General features: G+C 38.9%; 1 protein-coding gene across 1 annotated transcript in view; it reads left to right on the top strand.

Moving 5' to 3' along the window:
• EED (embryonic ectoderm development) overlaps positions 1-17,310 on the top strand; it is a 17,852-nt gene extending 542 nt beyond the window's left edge. The window contains exons 2-12 of the mRNA XM_026091813.1: positions 2,408-2,566; positions 8,058-8,150; positions 9,042-9,107; positions 9,906-10,031; positions 10,140-10,221; positions 12,515-12,606; positions 13,373-13,506; positions 14,580-14,685; positions 15,454-15,612; positions 16,050-16,123; positions 16,983-17,310. Of these exons, the coding sequence (XP_025947598.1) occupies positions 2,408-2,566; positions 8,058-8,150; positions 9,042-9,107; positions 9,906-10,031; positions 10,140-10,221; positions 12,515-12,606; positions 13,373-13,506; positions 14,580-14,685; positions 15,454-15,612; positions 16,050-16,123; positions 16,983-17,109 (1,218 nt within the window). The 3' untranslated portion in view covers positions 17,110-17,310. The remainder of the gene's footprint in view (positions 1-2,407; positions 2,567-8,057; positions 8,151-9,041; positions 9,108-9,905; positions 10,032-10,139; positions 10,222-12,514; positions 12,607-13,372; positions 13,507-14,579; positions 14,686-15,453; positions 15,613-16,049; positions 16,124-16,982) is intronic.
• Positions 17,311-17,623: the final 313 nt, after the last annotated feature.

Raw genomic sequence — 17,623 nt, 5'->3', positions numbered from 1 at the left:
CTCTCTTCCTCCCCCTGCAAAAAAGCCAATTTTTTCTTCTCTCTTGCAGTTTTGCGTCGTGTGTCTGCGCCGTCACGTTGTAGAGTAACATGTTCGGTGTAAATTTATGTGTGTAGCCCTTTGGTGAATGAAGAGTAGGAGATAACGTCCTTCAGCTCCTGTCAGCAGGAGAAGGCTGCAGGGGGTGAGGGCTGTTATCTCTAAGTTGTGCTGAAATCTAGTGTTCAGAACAAAGGTAACATGATTGGCATACCTTCATACCAGAAAGATAAACTTTAAATGAATGTCCGGCCCCTCAGGTTATGTAGTTGCTGGACTGGGGGTGTTATTCGGGTTTCAGCTTTATGCAATGCTTTTTTCCCAGTTAGAGCGCTTGTCCAGAAAGCGAGGGATGTGGACCGTGCTCCCCTGTAACCTGCAGAAGTGCTGCCTGTGAGGCGATAGACAGGTTCGAGGTACCCTGTACCCCGGCTACTGATTTTTTTTACTGCACAGCAGCGCTCGGCAGCCAGTCCTACAGACAAGGCATTTGTGAACATGAGTGTAGTTGTGGATACGAGTGTAATTCAGGGAYGAGGGCATTTGGGTTTGCTTTGGTGTCTGCTGCAGGTTAGCAGTGACCTAGGGATGTGGGCTTTTTGGTTACCAAAAATATGACCCACCTCTAAGGTGAAAGGATTCTCTTTCCAAGAGCTTGTTACTGAGCTCTGCTATTCCTGTAAGGCCTAGATTCTGCTTAAAATTTGGCATAAYGGTATGGATTTGGAGAAAGAGTGTTTTTGTTCCACAGATATCCTGGCCGCAAGTCTGTTGGTTATGTTGTAATTGTATTGTACTGTCTTTGCTCTGCCAGTTAGATRGTGTTCTTATATCAACAGTACATTACTAGCCCACAGAAAACTTCAGTCTTCTGAAGTGTTATGACTCTTGCCAGTAAGTGCGTTTGGGAGAGTAGAATTTGGGATGCTCTGAAATTTCCTAGGAGAAGAAATTGGAAAACATAAAAACTGCAAAGCTCAGATAAGCATATTTAGGCGAGGGTTGACTCTTTAGGGATGCAGTGTGAAGGCAATGACTCCAGCTTTGGGCAGTTCACTCAAAGCCTTGTGTGCTCTTTCCTCTTTTTTTTTTTTATTTCCTCTTCTCTCAGATGTCCTGATTTYCAAAGTTTTGGGGCAACTGAAAACCAGTATATCTGTCCTTTTCCCTGCTTGCCATGATACAGATATGCAACTGGGAGAGAACATAAATGTTTGGTGGGAACTGATGTATTAATATTTATAGTTGACCTTATAGCATATTTCTAATGGAGTTCCTGATGCAACTTCATGTTRCACTTAATCTGTTCCAGTGACAGGCTGTTGTATGCTTCTGTCTCCCTTAGTTGAGATCTAGTAATCACATGGCCTTAGGATGAGTGGTTTTACCCTACTGCTCTGATGGAAAATGAATAAACTAACTTGCTAGAAAAAAACTGTTGTTYGTTCAACAGGCTGAACTTACTCATATAGACCTACAGGATCGCCAGTTATGGTGCAGGTGAAGTTGAAGAAGTGGGCAGTGATGGGTGGGGAAGAGACGGGGAAAGTCTTTTTCATTGGTGTCCTGCAGTTAGACTACATATGAAATTGCAGTTTCTGTTAACTGTCCAAAGTTGACCTAAAACTACTCAGTGACTGAATGGGTTGTTCTGCCCCTCCCTTCCTTCGGTTCCCCTCTCCCCTACCTTGGCTCTGGCTGTTGAYGGTTGGAGGGCAAGTCGGATTGGCTAGCTGATCAGACAGGAAACTAATTTTATTTTTGTTGGTTTTGGTTTTTGGGGTTTTTTTTAATTACCTTTTAGTCAAATCAGGTATTGGTAGGAAAGAGCAGGAGGGGAGAGTGGGACTTCCTCTTCTGGTGGCGGTGCTGACTTACTGCAGAACTGCCTTACTGCAGAACCGCGCTGTGCGTGCTGCTGCTGAAGGGATACAAAAGTTTCCCAGAACGGTTAGATTCTTGACGTGACGAACCATAATGTTTTTACACAAGCAATCTCTTCATTCCATATACTTCAGAAATGCTCCTTTCATCTACGTCAAAGATGTTTTCCAGGGAAAGCAACTGCTTTATTTTTAGACGCTTTCTTAAGAGCAGCTTCCTATATTCTGAAGAAACTTCACTAGTTCACGGTTCACATATGCCCCTTTTGGACTGACCTTCTTGTGACTCATGCTCTGTTTCTAGTGAGGAATGGTATTTTGTTAATAATACATTTATTTATGCAAATCTAAATAAATCCAAGTCCTAGGAGATCTTCYGTTCTTGTGGAGGAGAAGGAAAGTTGAAAAGGCCAAGTCCTGTAACGTTAGTTGAATTTGTACATTGGTTAACGACATCTATATTACATTCTATATAATTTGAATATTTTCAGGATGACGCTGTTAGTATTGAAAGCGGTACTAACACTGAACGCCCTGACACCCCAACAAACACTCCTAACGCACCGGGAAGAAAAAGCTGGGGGAAAGGAAAATGGAAGTCAAAGAAGTGCAAATATTCCTTCAAATGTGTAAATAGCCTAAAGGTATGTACGTGTAAAATTCAGCACGGGAAAGCTGGATACCATTTGCTGCCAGTGATGTTAATGTTGATTGTGAGACAGTGTCAAGACTGATATTTTAAAATATCTTTATATAATTATGTTCCACGCTCATCTGAAGAAAGTACCTTTCTTGTTTTGAATAAACAAAGTTTTAAAGAAAAAAAATACTGAGAAATAGAAATCAGTAGAAAGYAATTGTCCTGAGTTTTGTACAGTTTTGCAAAGCTATATGTGCTATTTTATAATTATGTATTTGGTGCTGCAGTTACTTGAGATAGTGAAACAAATTCAGGTAAAACAAACCCTGTGACAATTTGATGCAGAGCACTGACCTAATACAGACTTTTTCTACCAGTTGAAATGTATTTAAAAATAAATAAATAAAWAAAGACCCTTACAACCTTGGAGTAACTTTTTCCTCGCACTTGCCAGAACGAGTACTTTCTGTCATCTAGCAATTAACATAAATGCTGTATAGTGTGATCAGGTTAATTTGTCAGAAGTGTGATCAAGTGTTTGCACCTGATCTAGGTCACGCATATTCTCACATAATACCTGGTGGTATTAAGGGATGTGGACCCATTGCCTTTACTCCCTGTTCTTGTGTTCTAGGTATTTTTCTTTTTTTTTCTTTTTTTTTCCTTTTTTCCTGCACTGGTCACAGACCATGGAGAACTCAATGAGTTGGTTTCAGTTTGATCCTCTTGCATTTGCAAGATGTTGTTCTTTCATTCTTTGGTCTTGTGTGGGAGATATTTACATGTCAAAAGCTGTAACTGTGCCATCTGATATGATTTTTATAAGACTTCTAAATACAGGAAACGCTGGGTCTGGAACAAAATGGGAGCTTTGTTAAACTTTTTATATAGCTAACAAGAGGGTGCGTGCCGTTCTATCATGGGTACTTCCTGCAGAGTTGCTTTCAGAGGTTTTGTCATTCTCCCACACTTAACTATTGAGCTGCGCTGATGTAGCTATTTCTGAACTTATGCCTCAGGCTGCCTTGCTGAAATGATGGGGTAGCTGAGCAGGAGGGGATGAGAGGTTTGGAGCGTAGAAACCTCCTAAAGTAGCTTTGCCACTGGAGAAATTGTGATATGAAGTTACGCTGACAAAAGTGTCTGGGAAGTAAGTTGATCTCTGTGCCTTTTTTGATGTTTAATAAAAAATTATCCTCGGCCTTTCAAGGCGGAGGAGGAAGGGAAGTTCTTTCGTTTTCACGTAGGTAGACAGCTGCTCCTGTTATTCACATGAGTCGCCCCCACAGACAGCGTGCGTTTGGTGGCGTCATGTTATGCTTCTAACACGGGTGTAGGCCTCTCTGCACCCAAACATTTAGCAGCTTTTGAGTTTCGCTACACACGTCCGTTTTCTATCTACAGACCAATATCCCTGCGTGGTTGGTACTTTTTAGGTCTCTTCTGGAAAAACAGAACAAACCCACACCCCAACTTAAACTGAGGCCCCACTGTAGGGTGACCCAAAAGGCCACCTTATGGAGTTAAGCATTCCCTGACTTCCCTGGATCTGGATCAGGGCCTGGAAACAGATTCCTGTGCAAGTGGAATCAATCTGTGGGAGATTGATTCAGCTAAGTGGGATATTCTTATTATCTCTTTCTTCTCATTTCTTCTTGAACTGAAATTGAGCTGTGTTAATAGGAAGACTAGAAAGCAGCCACATTTGGTAACTCCTCTTTGCCTCATGTTTGAGGAAGCCTTTCTAATTTTTTTTTCCTGTTCTTCCATACTAATTTTGCAGATATTGTGGAGGTAAACTGTAACAACTGAGTGTTCTATATAGGTTGGGAAAGACATTCATGATTCTCTGGATGCCGCATCTTGTATCACATAGTTTATACTGTCTTTGAGCTATGCTGTAAAGTGTATGTACTAAAATTAACGAAAAGTCAACACAATTTAAAGGCATGGAAATTTATCCTTTAAGAATGTGTGAATTATATTATTTCCACTTTCCTGCTCTTTTTTCCACCTCCCCCACTTTTTTTTTCTTTTTTTACTGTTTTCTCCTTAAGGAAACAAAGAAGTATGTCCATTACTGACTGCTTTGAATGTTAAATGGTTATGATTCAGCCTGAAAAACTCAGTGCTTGCTAAATATGTTTTTTAAACACTATTGTGGCAGTTACTTTAGCTGAAATATAAGTACCAGGAAAACAAACAAACAAAAAAACCTTTGCAAATAATAGGAGATCAAAAACTGCTTTATTGTTATTGCTGTTTACAGTACTAAGATACTGTTATGTGAACTGAAGAATCATCTTTGCTCCCTGTGGGCTGAATGGAAACCTAGTTTATAAATGAGCATATACAGCTAACTGAAGCACATGCTCACATACATTTATATATGTTCTGCTTATAGATCTTCCAGCAAAGAACTGTGTGTATTCTGCTTTGATGTGTTCTCTTTAAAACAATGCCATTATTTGCCCTACMCTTTGTTCTCGTTTAGGGGGTGGTTCAGTAGCTGTTTGCAGTCTGATTTCTCAGCTTCTACTAACTGTCCCCTGAGCTGGGATTCAGTAACAGGCCACAAGCAAGGAAGGTTCTAGCTCGCTGCCGTGTAAAAGAGAGGTAACTAAAACCACTCTTGGTGGCTTGCTTCCACTGCAAGGACTGGGAACGCGCACATGGTCAGTTAGTGCCTTGTTAGCAGAGAGGGTGACATTATTAAGGTGTGTTCATGTAGTTGTGGGTGATTATCTTCTTGCTGCCTTAGTATTTATATAACTGCTTCCACTTTGAAAACAGGTCTACTCTTACTCTGTTCGCCGGAACCTGAGATGGAGTTTAGCAAGTAAGGGCAAAATTAACTTTAATATGATTATTTATGTGCTCTAAGAAAGCTATTGTAACAATTGTAGGTCTAGTTGCTCCTCTGTCTCCTTCCTGATGCTTGAGGCACCTGAGTGCTTTGGGTCTTGTGCCCTTATTTATGCTGGTGTGAAGGTGGCATTTCACGTTTCTGCTATTCTTGGCTAGCATCTGGGTCATACTATTCTTGTATGCAAATCAGTGGTCCTATTTGCATGACAGATTTGGTATTACAGGATAACCATAATGCGCAGCAGCTAACAGCACAGTGTTTTTAAAACCTGCTTCATTATTTAGCAATTGGAACAAAGATTAGACTGGACAAGTATTATCAGAAGTGCTTACATGCTGCCTCTTACCAGTGAGGATGATGGTAGTTTAAACTAGGTAAGCAAAACTTCTGATACCCTAGTGGCATCCTGCAAGAGCCTCTGTCTCTCTCCATCCAGTACACACCAGAAAATCTGTAATATGTATGATCAGTCTCTTGGGATGTATGATCAGTCTCTTGGGATGTATGATCAGTCTCTTGGGATGTATGATCAGTCTCTTGGGATGTATGATCAGTCTCTTGGGATGTTGTAGCACATCGTATGAGGAATGTAGTGTGGATGGTGTAAGTAATCTAAAGACATCTGTCCCACAGAGTAATTTTTCTAGGGAAATAAGTTATGTCTGTGAAAAGGACTTCTTAAATACTTTAGGAATCTATTCAAATATAGAAATAATATAGTCCTTTATTGTATATCTCTGCTTACCACGTATCACCCTAGACTGGGTTCTATGTAGAAAATAATTAACTTGTCGCAGCTTATCCTAGAAAAATATCCCATATTGGGGGCATGGGGGAAATCTTGGATGCCAAGTTTTTTCTTCCTCTGGTTCATATTTCCCATGTCACAAAACTAATCAGGAACAGTGCACATGAGAGAGAACGAGATGATTCTTGGAAAGCAAGTGTTCCTGTGCCAGAGAAAAACTGCTGCTGTATCTCTAATAAAACTGCGTGAATCCATGGATTTTACATGTGTGTTGCCTTTGTGTAGTTGATCAAATGCCCTCTTTATTCACCAGGATGAACTCGCATACAAACATTCAGAAACAACTCATTAATAATAGAATAACTTTTTTTTATGCTAATCACCTATTTCATATTTGACCTCTCAGCCACGCTCTCCAAGGAAGACTTAAATACACTCTAAAGACAAGCCTACAAACAAAAATTCAAAACTTTATTGGACTCTCATACACAAGTCCATGATTTTGAGATTTCATGGCATACAATTTTCTCATTGTTCATTCTAATTAAACTGTAATTCTGTACAGGTGCTAAATACCAGCTTTTTTCTTCTGTACCACAGTGACTAATGATCTTACTACTTTTTTCTTTGCGAATATCCCTTTTCTCCCTTCACACAAACCAGCCAGTTCATGTTTTGATGGGTAATACTTTATTGAGTTAAACTTGGAAAAATTCTTCTTAATCTGTATTCAGCTTTGACCTCTATTTCAGAAATTCAGGAGGGCCTTTTTTCTGAAAGATTTTTTTCTCCCTCTGCTTTCTAGCTTTTTTAGCTCTGTTTCTGGAGGTAATAACAGATGATATTTTTCTCAGTAAATATTGCCACTTTTAAATCCTTCCAGACTTCCTTGCTTTTTAGTAGACTTCTTTTGAGTAGTGTTGGACTTTTCCCCCCGCCTCAGATTTATCCTGTGGTTCTTGGATAGGCCAGAACTACCAGGGCTAATGTTTCTGGTGTTGTCTCTGAAGAACCACCATTTGAAGAGTGTTCAACAGCTGTCATGAGACACTGCCTGCCTGCCCGTACTGTCCCAGACAGTCCCCTGTGGGGAGGCACTTTAATGAACATTACTCTTGCTGAAAATATCCTTCTAGGGCAGGCCAAAAGACTGTTATTAATTATTAACAAACACTGCCATATTCATCACAATTTATAAACATATCTGCTTTTTTTTTTTCCTTTAAAACTGATGTAAGCTKTATAAAAAATAATGCTTGGCATTTCTCTGGTAACTGTTTGTGAAGGAGATCTCAAAACACTTTGTAAATGTGAATTTTGCAGTATGACATGCTGGAATTAGTTCATCATGTCTGTGGTAGAGTTGCAGGACCTAACCATGCTGGAATAGTTGAATGTAACCCTTCTCTACTCTTACACCAGTATAATTCTTCTCACTGAGGAGGCTTATGAGGACAGAGGTTGTAAATCCTTCCACAGCTGTAGTTATAACAATGTAAAAAGCACATAGACCTGGCTTGTTAGGCTAGGTTRCTTTGTCGAAGGTTTCAAAACAACATAAGTATAGAGCTACAGATATAACTCAGGAGTTCTGCCAACTTCTGGCCATAACTGTGAGACAACAATTCTTTTCCTTCACTTTTTAAAAGCTTGACAAATAAAGTTTTCCTTTAACTTCTCTTAAGAAAGCTAAGATAAAATGTGATGTTGCAAAACTGCTCTTTTTAACTGTTTACTATCTGAAATTATACTGTGTGTGAACTTAGTAGTTTGAGAAGGAAAACATACCAATTAAGCTGTTTACCCCCACAGCTCAGTTTCACAGAAATATGTCTATGGGTTTTATTTTTTATCTCTAATCTTACTTTACATCTACAGGAGGACCATGGTCAGCCTTTGTTTGGAGTCCAGTTTAACTGGCACAGTAAAGAAGGTGATCCTCTTGTTTTTGCCACTGTAGGCAGCAACAGAGTGAGTGATCTTTTTGTTTTTAACCATAAGCCCTTCCTAGCGGTTCTGTTTGCATTCCTTTTTCCAGCCAATCCCTTTACCTGTGTTTAGTAGTGACACAATATAGAAAGCTTTCATATGAAAAGCTTCATATAGAAAGCCTTATTTCTGAGGTATGTAATGTCTGCTATCTGGGAGAGGTGAAACCACTGGATTGTTRTATCATGTCCTGCTTTAGTTACTTGGGAATTAGCCTGTGTGGTAAGGGAGAGAGGTGCATAAATATGTCTTCTCACTAAAATTTCTCTTCTTAGGTGTTACTCTTTCCAAAAGATTATATGCTCTAAAATTGGATGGGAAGTGGCAATGATGCCAGTGTGCTTGGCAGCTAAATTGATGGCCTGCTTGAGGTGAATTTATAGGTTCTTCCTGAGCGAGGATCTACGTCATTTCAGTCTTAAAAATAACTCCTGAAGGGCACTCTATGTATGTGTTGTGAATAAACAAGAAGCCTTCAATTTCCAGGTTTGTTCCACCTGGCAATTACCAAAAGTGCTAACCTAAGATTACACCAGATATCAACAGCTTGTTAAAAGACCAAAATCATGTTAGAGGTGGCTACAGTAATTAGTTCTAGGAACTAGAACTAGAACTTTATAGAGACAATTCAATTAGTAGCTTTAAGCATCTGGGAAGCACACTGACGAGTCCTAGTGTGATGCTTTCCTGAGGTAACTGTGAGCATTCTTTTACCAAACCGCTTCCCTGTGTTGCAGATGAGCAGATAATGGATGAGATCTAAACCATAAAAACACACTACCTCTCATCATCAGAAGGTCAATACTCAGTTGCATGTGATTTCCACTGGAAGTATCATAAGTAAGCAGTAATCTCTCTCACTTTTTTTTCCAGGTTACTTTATATGAATGTCATTCCCAAGGAGAAATACGTCTGCTACAGTCCTATGTGGATGCTGATGTATCCTTTTAAATTTAAAAAAAAAAAAAAAAAAGGGCAAAAAAAAAAAAGGCAAAACACTTGTTTGCTTCCTCTTTATCAGAATTGAARAGGCTTCATAAGAAACAGAATTTGGAGATTTTCTCTGTGATTTAATACTTTGCTCATATGGCACATTCCTCATGGTAGGTCCAAGCCTTGCTTCTTTTCCACATCCTAGAATTCCTCCTGTTGAAATAATACTAAAAATGCAGACTCATGGAACATGCTATATTAAAATAYTTGGAAACTGATTCTCCATCAGCTTAATCTTCCCAACCCTAAYGTTTGTGTAATGTTTTACATTCACTGTTTTACAGTGTTCTCAGCTTCSCTCTGAATTGGAACTGGAATTAAAGCCTAAGAATTTCTCATACTCTGAAGTGGTAATAACTTGTGTTGATCAGTCACAGTTCATGAGTATTGACTTGTGAATTCTGTTTTGATTTACACTCATTTTATTCCTGGTCTTCGAATGTTTTGGAGAAAGAGGTTGAAAAGTGATGCCAAAAGAAGAAGGTGTTCCTTGTGTATTGTGGAACAGAAGAGAGGAAATTGGGATATGTAGAAAAGGAGATGGAGCTGATATTTACAGATGTATCATTAAATATTTATCTTTCTATTATTGGTCCCAATACAGAGTCCTGGGTACTTTTACAAAACAGCATCAAGCTTGTTTTGTTAAAAAAAATTACATTGTTAGAAAAAGCACTCCTTTTTCTTAAAAAAACAAAACAAAACTCCCGTTACTTCTGTGTTCCTTAATGTGCAACCTTGTAGGCAGATGAGAATTTCTACACCTGCGCATGGACATACGATAGCAATACAAGCCATCCTCTTCTGGCTGTGGCAGGGTCCAGGGGTATTATTAGGATAATTAATCCTATTACAATGCAGTGCATAAAGGTGAGTGCTCAGAACTTCRAGATACAGCTTGCATTTCAGCAAGGTGTGTAACACCTAAATACATGTGAACCTGGGAAATGATAACTTGGTCTCTGAATTCTATCCCAGCACTATGTAGGCCATGGAAATGCAATCAATGAACTGAAATTCCATCCAAGAGATCCAAATCTCCTTTTATCTGTAAGCAAAGGTGAGGAAAAATGCCTTTTGTTTTTGTATAAGYCAGAGTACTTTGGTTTGGATTTTTGGTCTTGAAGGTGGCCAAAACCTCTCAAATCCAAGTTGATGAATGCTGCTGAACAAGTTTACCCTGAAAGTCTAGAGCAAATCTTGCTCTTAAAGGTTATATATAATGTAAATATTAAATTTGTGGCCTACAGTAAAAATAACTGTGTGGCACAAAGGGATTGTGGACAGTGCTGCTGAGTGTTGGGGTTGCTCTTTCCTTTCTAACAGTAATTTGGGTTAATTTTTTTTCCCAGTTGTTGAATCATGTTGCCATCTRGTGGGGATGTGTTAATGTTGCAGACAGCATTCATCACTGTGGTCATGGGAAAAACTTATCCTCTGTCAGGAGGAGCTCAGACACTAGATAGAGTTTGTGTAAAAAGGGTACTAGTGAAGGGAGAAGTAAGTTTTTTGTATGGTGTCGTACAGTCTTGTTTGGAATGTCTAAACAATCACAACTTCGTAATCTTGACTATTTTGTTAAGTAAAGGAACGCTTGATCTGTCACAAGAATAAGCCTTCAGTAATYACAGAATAGCTGGGTTGGAAGGGGCTTCTGGAGATTGTCTGGTCCAACCCCCCTGCTACAGCAGGGGCACCTACAGCAGGTTACCCAGGACCATGTCTGGTTGGATTTTGAATATCTCCAAGATAGAGTAGAGGGGAAGGATCACCTCCTCCAACCTGCTGGCAATGCTCTTCCTAATGCAACCCAGGATACCATTGGCCTTCTTGGCCACAAGGGCACATTGCTGGCTTGTGGTCAACTTGTCCACCAGCACTCCCAGGTCCTTCTCCACAGAGCTGCTTTCCAGCTGATCAGCCCCAGCCTGTACTGATGCAAAAGGTTATTCCTCCCCAGGTGCAGGACTCTGCGCCTCCCTTTGTGGAGCTTCATGAGGTTTTTCTCTGCCCATCTCTCCAGCCTGTCCAGGCCCCTCTGAATGGCAGCACAGCCCCCTGGTGTATCAGCCGCTCCTTCCAGTTTTTTGTCATCTGCAAACTTGCTGAGGATGCTGTTGGTCCTGTCATCCAGGTCATAAATGAAGTTGTTAAATAGCCTTGGCTCAAATACTGACCCCAGGGGGACACCAGCAGTGACTGGCCTCCAGCTGGAGTAGGTGCTGCTGATCACAACCCTCTGAGCCCAGCAGTTCAGCCAGTCTGCAGTCCACCTTACCACTTATCTAGCCCACATTTTATCAGCTGGTCTATGAAATGAGTATCTATGAATGCTAGGACTGGAAACCTTAACATAAGGGGACTTCTGACTTTGGCATAGTTGTTCAGTGTTACTGGTAAAGCTACACAAGAATAGCAGTTGGGAACCTCTGTGATTCTTGCAACTGTCTAGTTTTTGCTGTGGTTCTGTGCTGTGTGTCTATAACTTAGAATTTCCTGAGTTCTGCGTATTTTCTAAGTTCTTTTTCTAATAACATTTTGATATTAGTCATAGTACTAGGAGTTGTAACGTGCAATCTCTGGACCAGGTACTGTCCTCAAGAGGGCATGAGGCAGGAGAGTACTGGGGTCTCAGAACTGCTTGGCTGAGAGATGAGTAGGAAGGAAGGAAAACGTGTAGGACTGTGCGGCATCCCCATTGGTATAGCTGTAGTTTAGTGCAGTGTGCTTGTAGAGCCCAAATGGGAAGTATGCTAGAGGTTCCCATTTCTAAGAGCAATGAGAAATATGCTAGAGGTTCTGCGTTAGAAATTGTTAAAACTTTCTTTAAACAAGTGGACTAGTCACGTTGACTTGGAAGTATGTATTGTTTACAGAAATCATTCCTTCCTGCTCTTATAGTTTATGATTCATAAAGAATAATATTTTAAAGATTAAAAAATGGAAAATCCAAGCTTTCTGAACACTGATGTAAGAATGGCTGAAAGGAATTTAACATTTTTTAAAAATATTAAATTGTCTTTGAGCTAAGACTGAATAAAGACACGCTTGTCCAAGGTCGGACTCTGCTTTTCAGATGATCTAAGACCTAAAAATATTTTTGACGGAAACTGTTCCTGGGGGYGGGGATGGGGTAGGAATGGACACACTTTTTCAATTACAGATTTAACTCTAACAGTATTTAGTTGTAACGGCAAATCTAGTGTATGCAGTCCTGTTGTTCCTAACAATTGGATTCTGAGCGGCTTTTTTGATGTTTACGTGGGTATGTATAATTGAAAGTGGTGAAGCTGAAGTATATTATTCATATGTGCGTATAAAAAGCAGCATGTAATTTTATTTGTTCTTTATAGATCATGCATTGAGACTGTGGAACATCCAGACAGACACGCTGGTTGCAATATTTGGAGGAGTAGAAGGGCACAGGGATGAGGTGTTAAGTGCAGTAAGTGGAAGACTGTGGGGCAGTGATTTAGATTTACAAAGGGTAGTAAGTCCACAATATGCAACTTTTTATCCTTCTGTGCACTGTTTTTGATATTGTGCCTAATAAACCTGAAGTGCATAAGCAATGTTTTAAGTGGATAGATTAGCGTAATTCTGAAGTGGTTTGATTGATCTGGCCAACTCTCAATAAACAGGACAGGAGTTCATTTTTTTTATCTGTTCCAGTAGCTAGTTGTCTCTCAGTGCAGCCTAGAAGTAAACAAAATAGAGCTCAGTGGGGCTAGAAAGAGTAATAAGTTTTCATTATGGTCCCACTTTTGAAGTTCTTGAGGTCTTACCAAGCAAAAAAAGAAAGATGAGGTGTATATCTATATGAAACATGATGCTGTATTCTCCTGTAGTTGTAAATAGTCATCAGCCATGTATTAGCTTTGGAATTCTGCCAAGGTTGTTCCATAAAATGAAACTGAGGGAATTTACTAGAGGGGRATGCTAGCAGTAGATTCATTGTCTGTCAGTGCTGTTGAATATGTCTTTTTTTTTTTTTCCCCCCTTGGGCGAGAGTAAATAGAATTATTGTGCTTCTTTACAGTGAGCAGGATTAAGTCATTCTTAGTATTTTTCCATTTGAAATACATAGTTTTATTGCTTTCTCTACACAGAAAATGCTGTTTTGACCATGTTTTGCATATGATGGAAGTAAAATCTGGGTTACTATAATGCCATTTAGGCTGAGGGTGCTCAAAATTATTTCATATATGTAGGATTATGATCTTCTTGGTGAAAAAATCATGTCCTGTGGGATGGATCACTCTCTGAAACTCTGGAGAATTAATTCCAAGAGAATGATAAATGCCATCAAAGAGTCTTATGAGTACAATCCAAATAAAACCAACAGGTAGGTAGTCTTCATCTTCTTGTCTGTCTTTGCAAAATATGAATTTTCTCCTTAATAGCCCAGATCAAATCCTGTTGAAATAGGGTTGTTCTCGGGGATAATGAATGACCTGGAGATTGTGATACTGAATCTCTCTGAAAGAAGACTTGTCTCATTGATGTTATGCCTTAGCAGGATTTTATTGAATTCAAAGTCCTGACTAGAAAATGTCTGAGATTTTTATATTTATCAATTTTATTTAAAAGCTGCTGTCTCATTGTGTTTCAATACATGTCAATGGCTTTTCTTCTTCCCACCTCAAAATTTTTAGGAGGGAAGCAAATCTGTGTAATGAAATACAGTAAATAATTCAGCTTTATATTTTTTTTAAATGAATGTAACKGTGGGTAACTATTCCTAATTATTGTATGTTTATCTGACTTTGTAACCAGGACAAAACGTTTACATAGTAGTAACTTTCATTTTCATAATTCTCTGATCTGACCTGAGAGCCGAGTAAATTTTCGAGTAAACATGGCAATTAGATACATGACAGATAAATCCTCCTTTATGAAATTCATCAACCTTTTAATTAACTTCCAGTTAAACCGTTGAGAGAATTGAAGAGTCTAAAACACACTTGAACATGTTCAGCAATGAGACTASCACTGAAAGTACTCTTGCTATTTTTTGGTAATGTTACCAAATATTAAATGATGTTCCTTAGAGTGTCTTATGTTTAACAATTTAGATGTTGCAGGAAGAGCATCAGGGAGACTGAGTTGTCTTAATTAGTTCCTGAGGTGTTTACCAAAGGGAGCTGTATTCAGCATCTGAAGGAGTGGTTTTGCTTAGCACTGTCATGTAAACTTGAGCCTTTTGGGAAAACAGGCATTTCATTAAGAATGAGGATGAAGGCAGGGATTGTTCCTGTTCCAAACAAGCATAAATCTATTTTGTTATAAAACTGTTGTGGGGGAGTGGCAAAAGACAGTCTTGTCGTTTTAACATCAAGGAATGTTAAATGTCTCTCTTAAAAATTAGACTTGTGCTTCTGTGTCTCTCTGGACCTCACTTGGCACTTTTCTCCATAGGCCTTTCATTTCTCAGAAAATTCACTTTCCTGACTTTTCTACCAGAGACATWCATAGGAACTATGTTGACTGTGTACGATGGTTGGGAGATCTAATTCTTTCCAAGGTAAGGTGGCAGCTTTTCCACCTATGTTACTCTTGCTTGTTTGTTCTGAGGCTCTTAAACAGTTTAAGTTCTATTAGAAATTGGGTGGTAGGTTAACTCACCATGCCATGTCAAATGGTTTTACTGAATGTGCTGTGAATTTTGTCAACTGTTGGGATGTGTGGGTAAGCAACTTGTACTTAAAAATCTTTACTAACTACAGCTGTAGCTCTGTTAAGAGTACAGGGATACCAACTAATCAGGATCTGCATGGAATGTACAATAAAAAAAAAAATGTAATACTGATCGGGGTCCTGCAACTAAGGGGAGAAATGAGGGTTCCCCTAATGGAGTAACTTTGATCTCTGTGATAACAACRGTAACATTTGCTTGCAGATACTGAACTGGGTAGGTGTCACTGCCTCTTTGCCAGAAATTGTTGTGTGCCCATTGGCAGAAGGGATTGGTGGAGAAATCCTCAAATSTAGGTTAATTGAAACTGCTTGTGAAAGTGTCACATCTGGTTGACTTCCTCTGAAATGGGTGAGGGAGGGCTCATGCAATCCTGTTAYCTGGCAGAGCTGTGAGGGCAGCAATCTCCCAGTGATGGACAGTGACAAATTGTTGGTGATGGGGCTGTGATCTAAGGTCCAAGGTGAGATTTTCAGTTTTCCTTTTTTAATGTCCTTGGGGAAGCTGTGAGATGGAGTGCTTGGTTAAAATTATAGTTAGACTGAATATGCAATATAAATTGTAAAAATAGACAATTTTCACTGTTTCCCCTCCCAGTCTTGTGAAAATGCCATTGTGTGCTGGAAACCTGGCAAAATGGAAGATGATATAGATAAAATCAAGCCCAGTGAGTCAAACGTGACCATACTTGGGAGATTTGATTATAGCCAATGTGATATATGGTACATGAGGTTTTCCATGGATTTCTGGCAAAAGGTATGTGTGAGCTTTGACTTAGCTATATTTGAAGGTGACTAGCTATTCAGTGATTCCATGTATATGTGCAAGAGAAGAGTCTTTATTGCTTCATGTGCTGTGATGTCATGCTTGAAAAGCGGAGTTGTTTGGTACAAGGAGCTTTATATGAAACTGTTGGAGCTCCAAATGTTTCATTTTGGGTTCTGTTTGCTGGGAAAAATTAAACCAAATATTTGTTTTCCACCAAAGATAAATTTATTAATATCTACAGATGGGTAATAAAGTGGGGAAAAGGAGACAAACTTTGTAGTATTTCACACCCCTTTAGCAACCTCATTAAGTCATCTTCCAACATACATCCACACTTTATCAGCTACAGAGCATTTACAAAATTCTAGCTTCCATTCTTTGAAATAATACCTCAAAACTTACTTATCCTCTGCTTTCTTTCAAAGATGCTTGCTCTGGGCAATCAGGTTGGCAAACTTTATGTTTGGGATTTAGAAATAGAAGATCCTCATAAAGCCAAGTGAGTAGTTAATTTTTAATTTTATTTTCCTTGAGACAGGGAGCTGGGGCGCTTTTGTTTTTCCTTTACTGATAACTACAGAAATTCTTGCATAGTAATAGCAACTGTCCCTTCTAACTACTAAGCAAATAAACATTTTGAGCCCCTGAAGATTAAACATTTATTATTTTTTACTATTTTATTGTTTGTTTTACAGTAGTGCCAAGAAGCCCCAGACGCAGTGGGGCCACATTGTGCTGGGCRCTCTATGTAGATAGAGTAAAAGAAAGTTTGTTTCTCAAATAGCTTACAGACTAATTAGGTGGAGAATTTAAAAGCAATTCAGAGAAGTGCCAACTGAATGTAGCCCATGACAAAGGAGGAACAGGTGAAAGGACTAGAGTAATGGGAGTACACAGATTAGCTATAAGCATAATGTGGAGGAAACAGTATGGCCTTCCAGTTCCTCGCCTGCTTGGCCAGGTGATTTACTGCATGTTTCTGTATATTTTTAAACATACGATATTCCTGAAAACATTTGTCTTTAATCACCCAATTACGATATTTTATTCCTGGCTTTTAGAAAAGAAAATTGATTACAAAATCCTAAATAAGGTGATTCAATATGCTTTTAGTTAATGCTTCAATGAAAATCGGATGAATGAGAAAATTGGGTGRCAGTGAATGAGCAGGAAATTGCTGCTTTCCCAAATCCAGATTTGGAGTACAAAATACACCACGAAGGGTRTAATCCTGTTGCCCTTCTAATCCCACCTAAGCAGTATAAGTTAGAGGTTGGTGGAACAGCAGTCCATAATGTAGTAGCAAGTGCAGATTTAACACTGCAGCTGAATTAATTTTTTTTTCTTTTTTAATATAGGTGTACAACTCTTACTCATCCTAAATGTGTTGCTGCCATTCGACAAACCAGTTTTAGCAGGGACAGTAGTATCCTTATAGCTGTGTGCGATGATGCCAGTATCTGGCGCTGGGACAGACTACGATAAGTTAGCTTTTCTTAATTCAAAGTAGAAAATATATTTTCAAATTATAATATAGTCTGTTAACTTGCTAGTACAGTAGATGCATTTAGTGTAGACTTTCCCTGAGGTTCAGCAGGCTGGAGCTGAACTTAGTGATGTTTACATTCTGTGTAATGTTCTGCTTGAATTCTGCTGCTTTTAATAAAAAGAAGTATTTTTGTAAAGGTTTTTTGAATTGTCAATTTTAATTATTTCCTTCAATGAGTTTCAGCTGTGGCCTGGGAAATTACATTGTGTACAGCTAGCACATACAGTAAATATATGGTAATATGATAGATAGAAATTTGGTATGTATATGCTTGCAGCTGTCTTTGTCCCTTTTTGTGTTAAATAAAAACCTAATGAAGCTATTGAATATTATCCAGGGACCACACAAAGGAAATACTGCACTTAGGAATAGAGTATAAATAAATGTTAAATCACTGCTAAAAATATTTTGAACTCATTCCTCTCCTTAAATTAGTTACACATTGCAATT

This window comes from Apteryx rowi, unplaced genomic scaffold (assembly GCF_003343035.1).
Source record: "Apteryx rowi isolate R43461 unplaced genomic scaffold, aptRow1 scaffold_925, whole genome shotgun sequence".
Lineage (NCBI taxonomy): Eukaryota > Metazoa > Chordata > Aves > Apterygiformes > Apterygidae > Apteryx > Apteryx rowi.
This window is presented reverse-complemented; position numbering and strand designations above follow the sequence as displayed.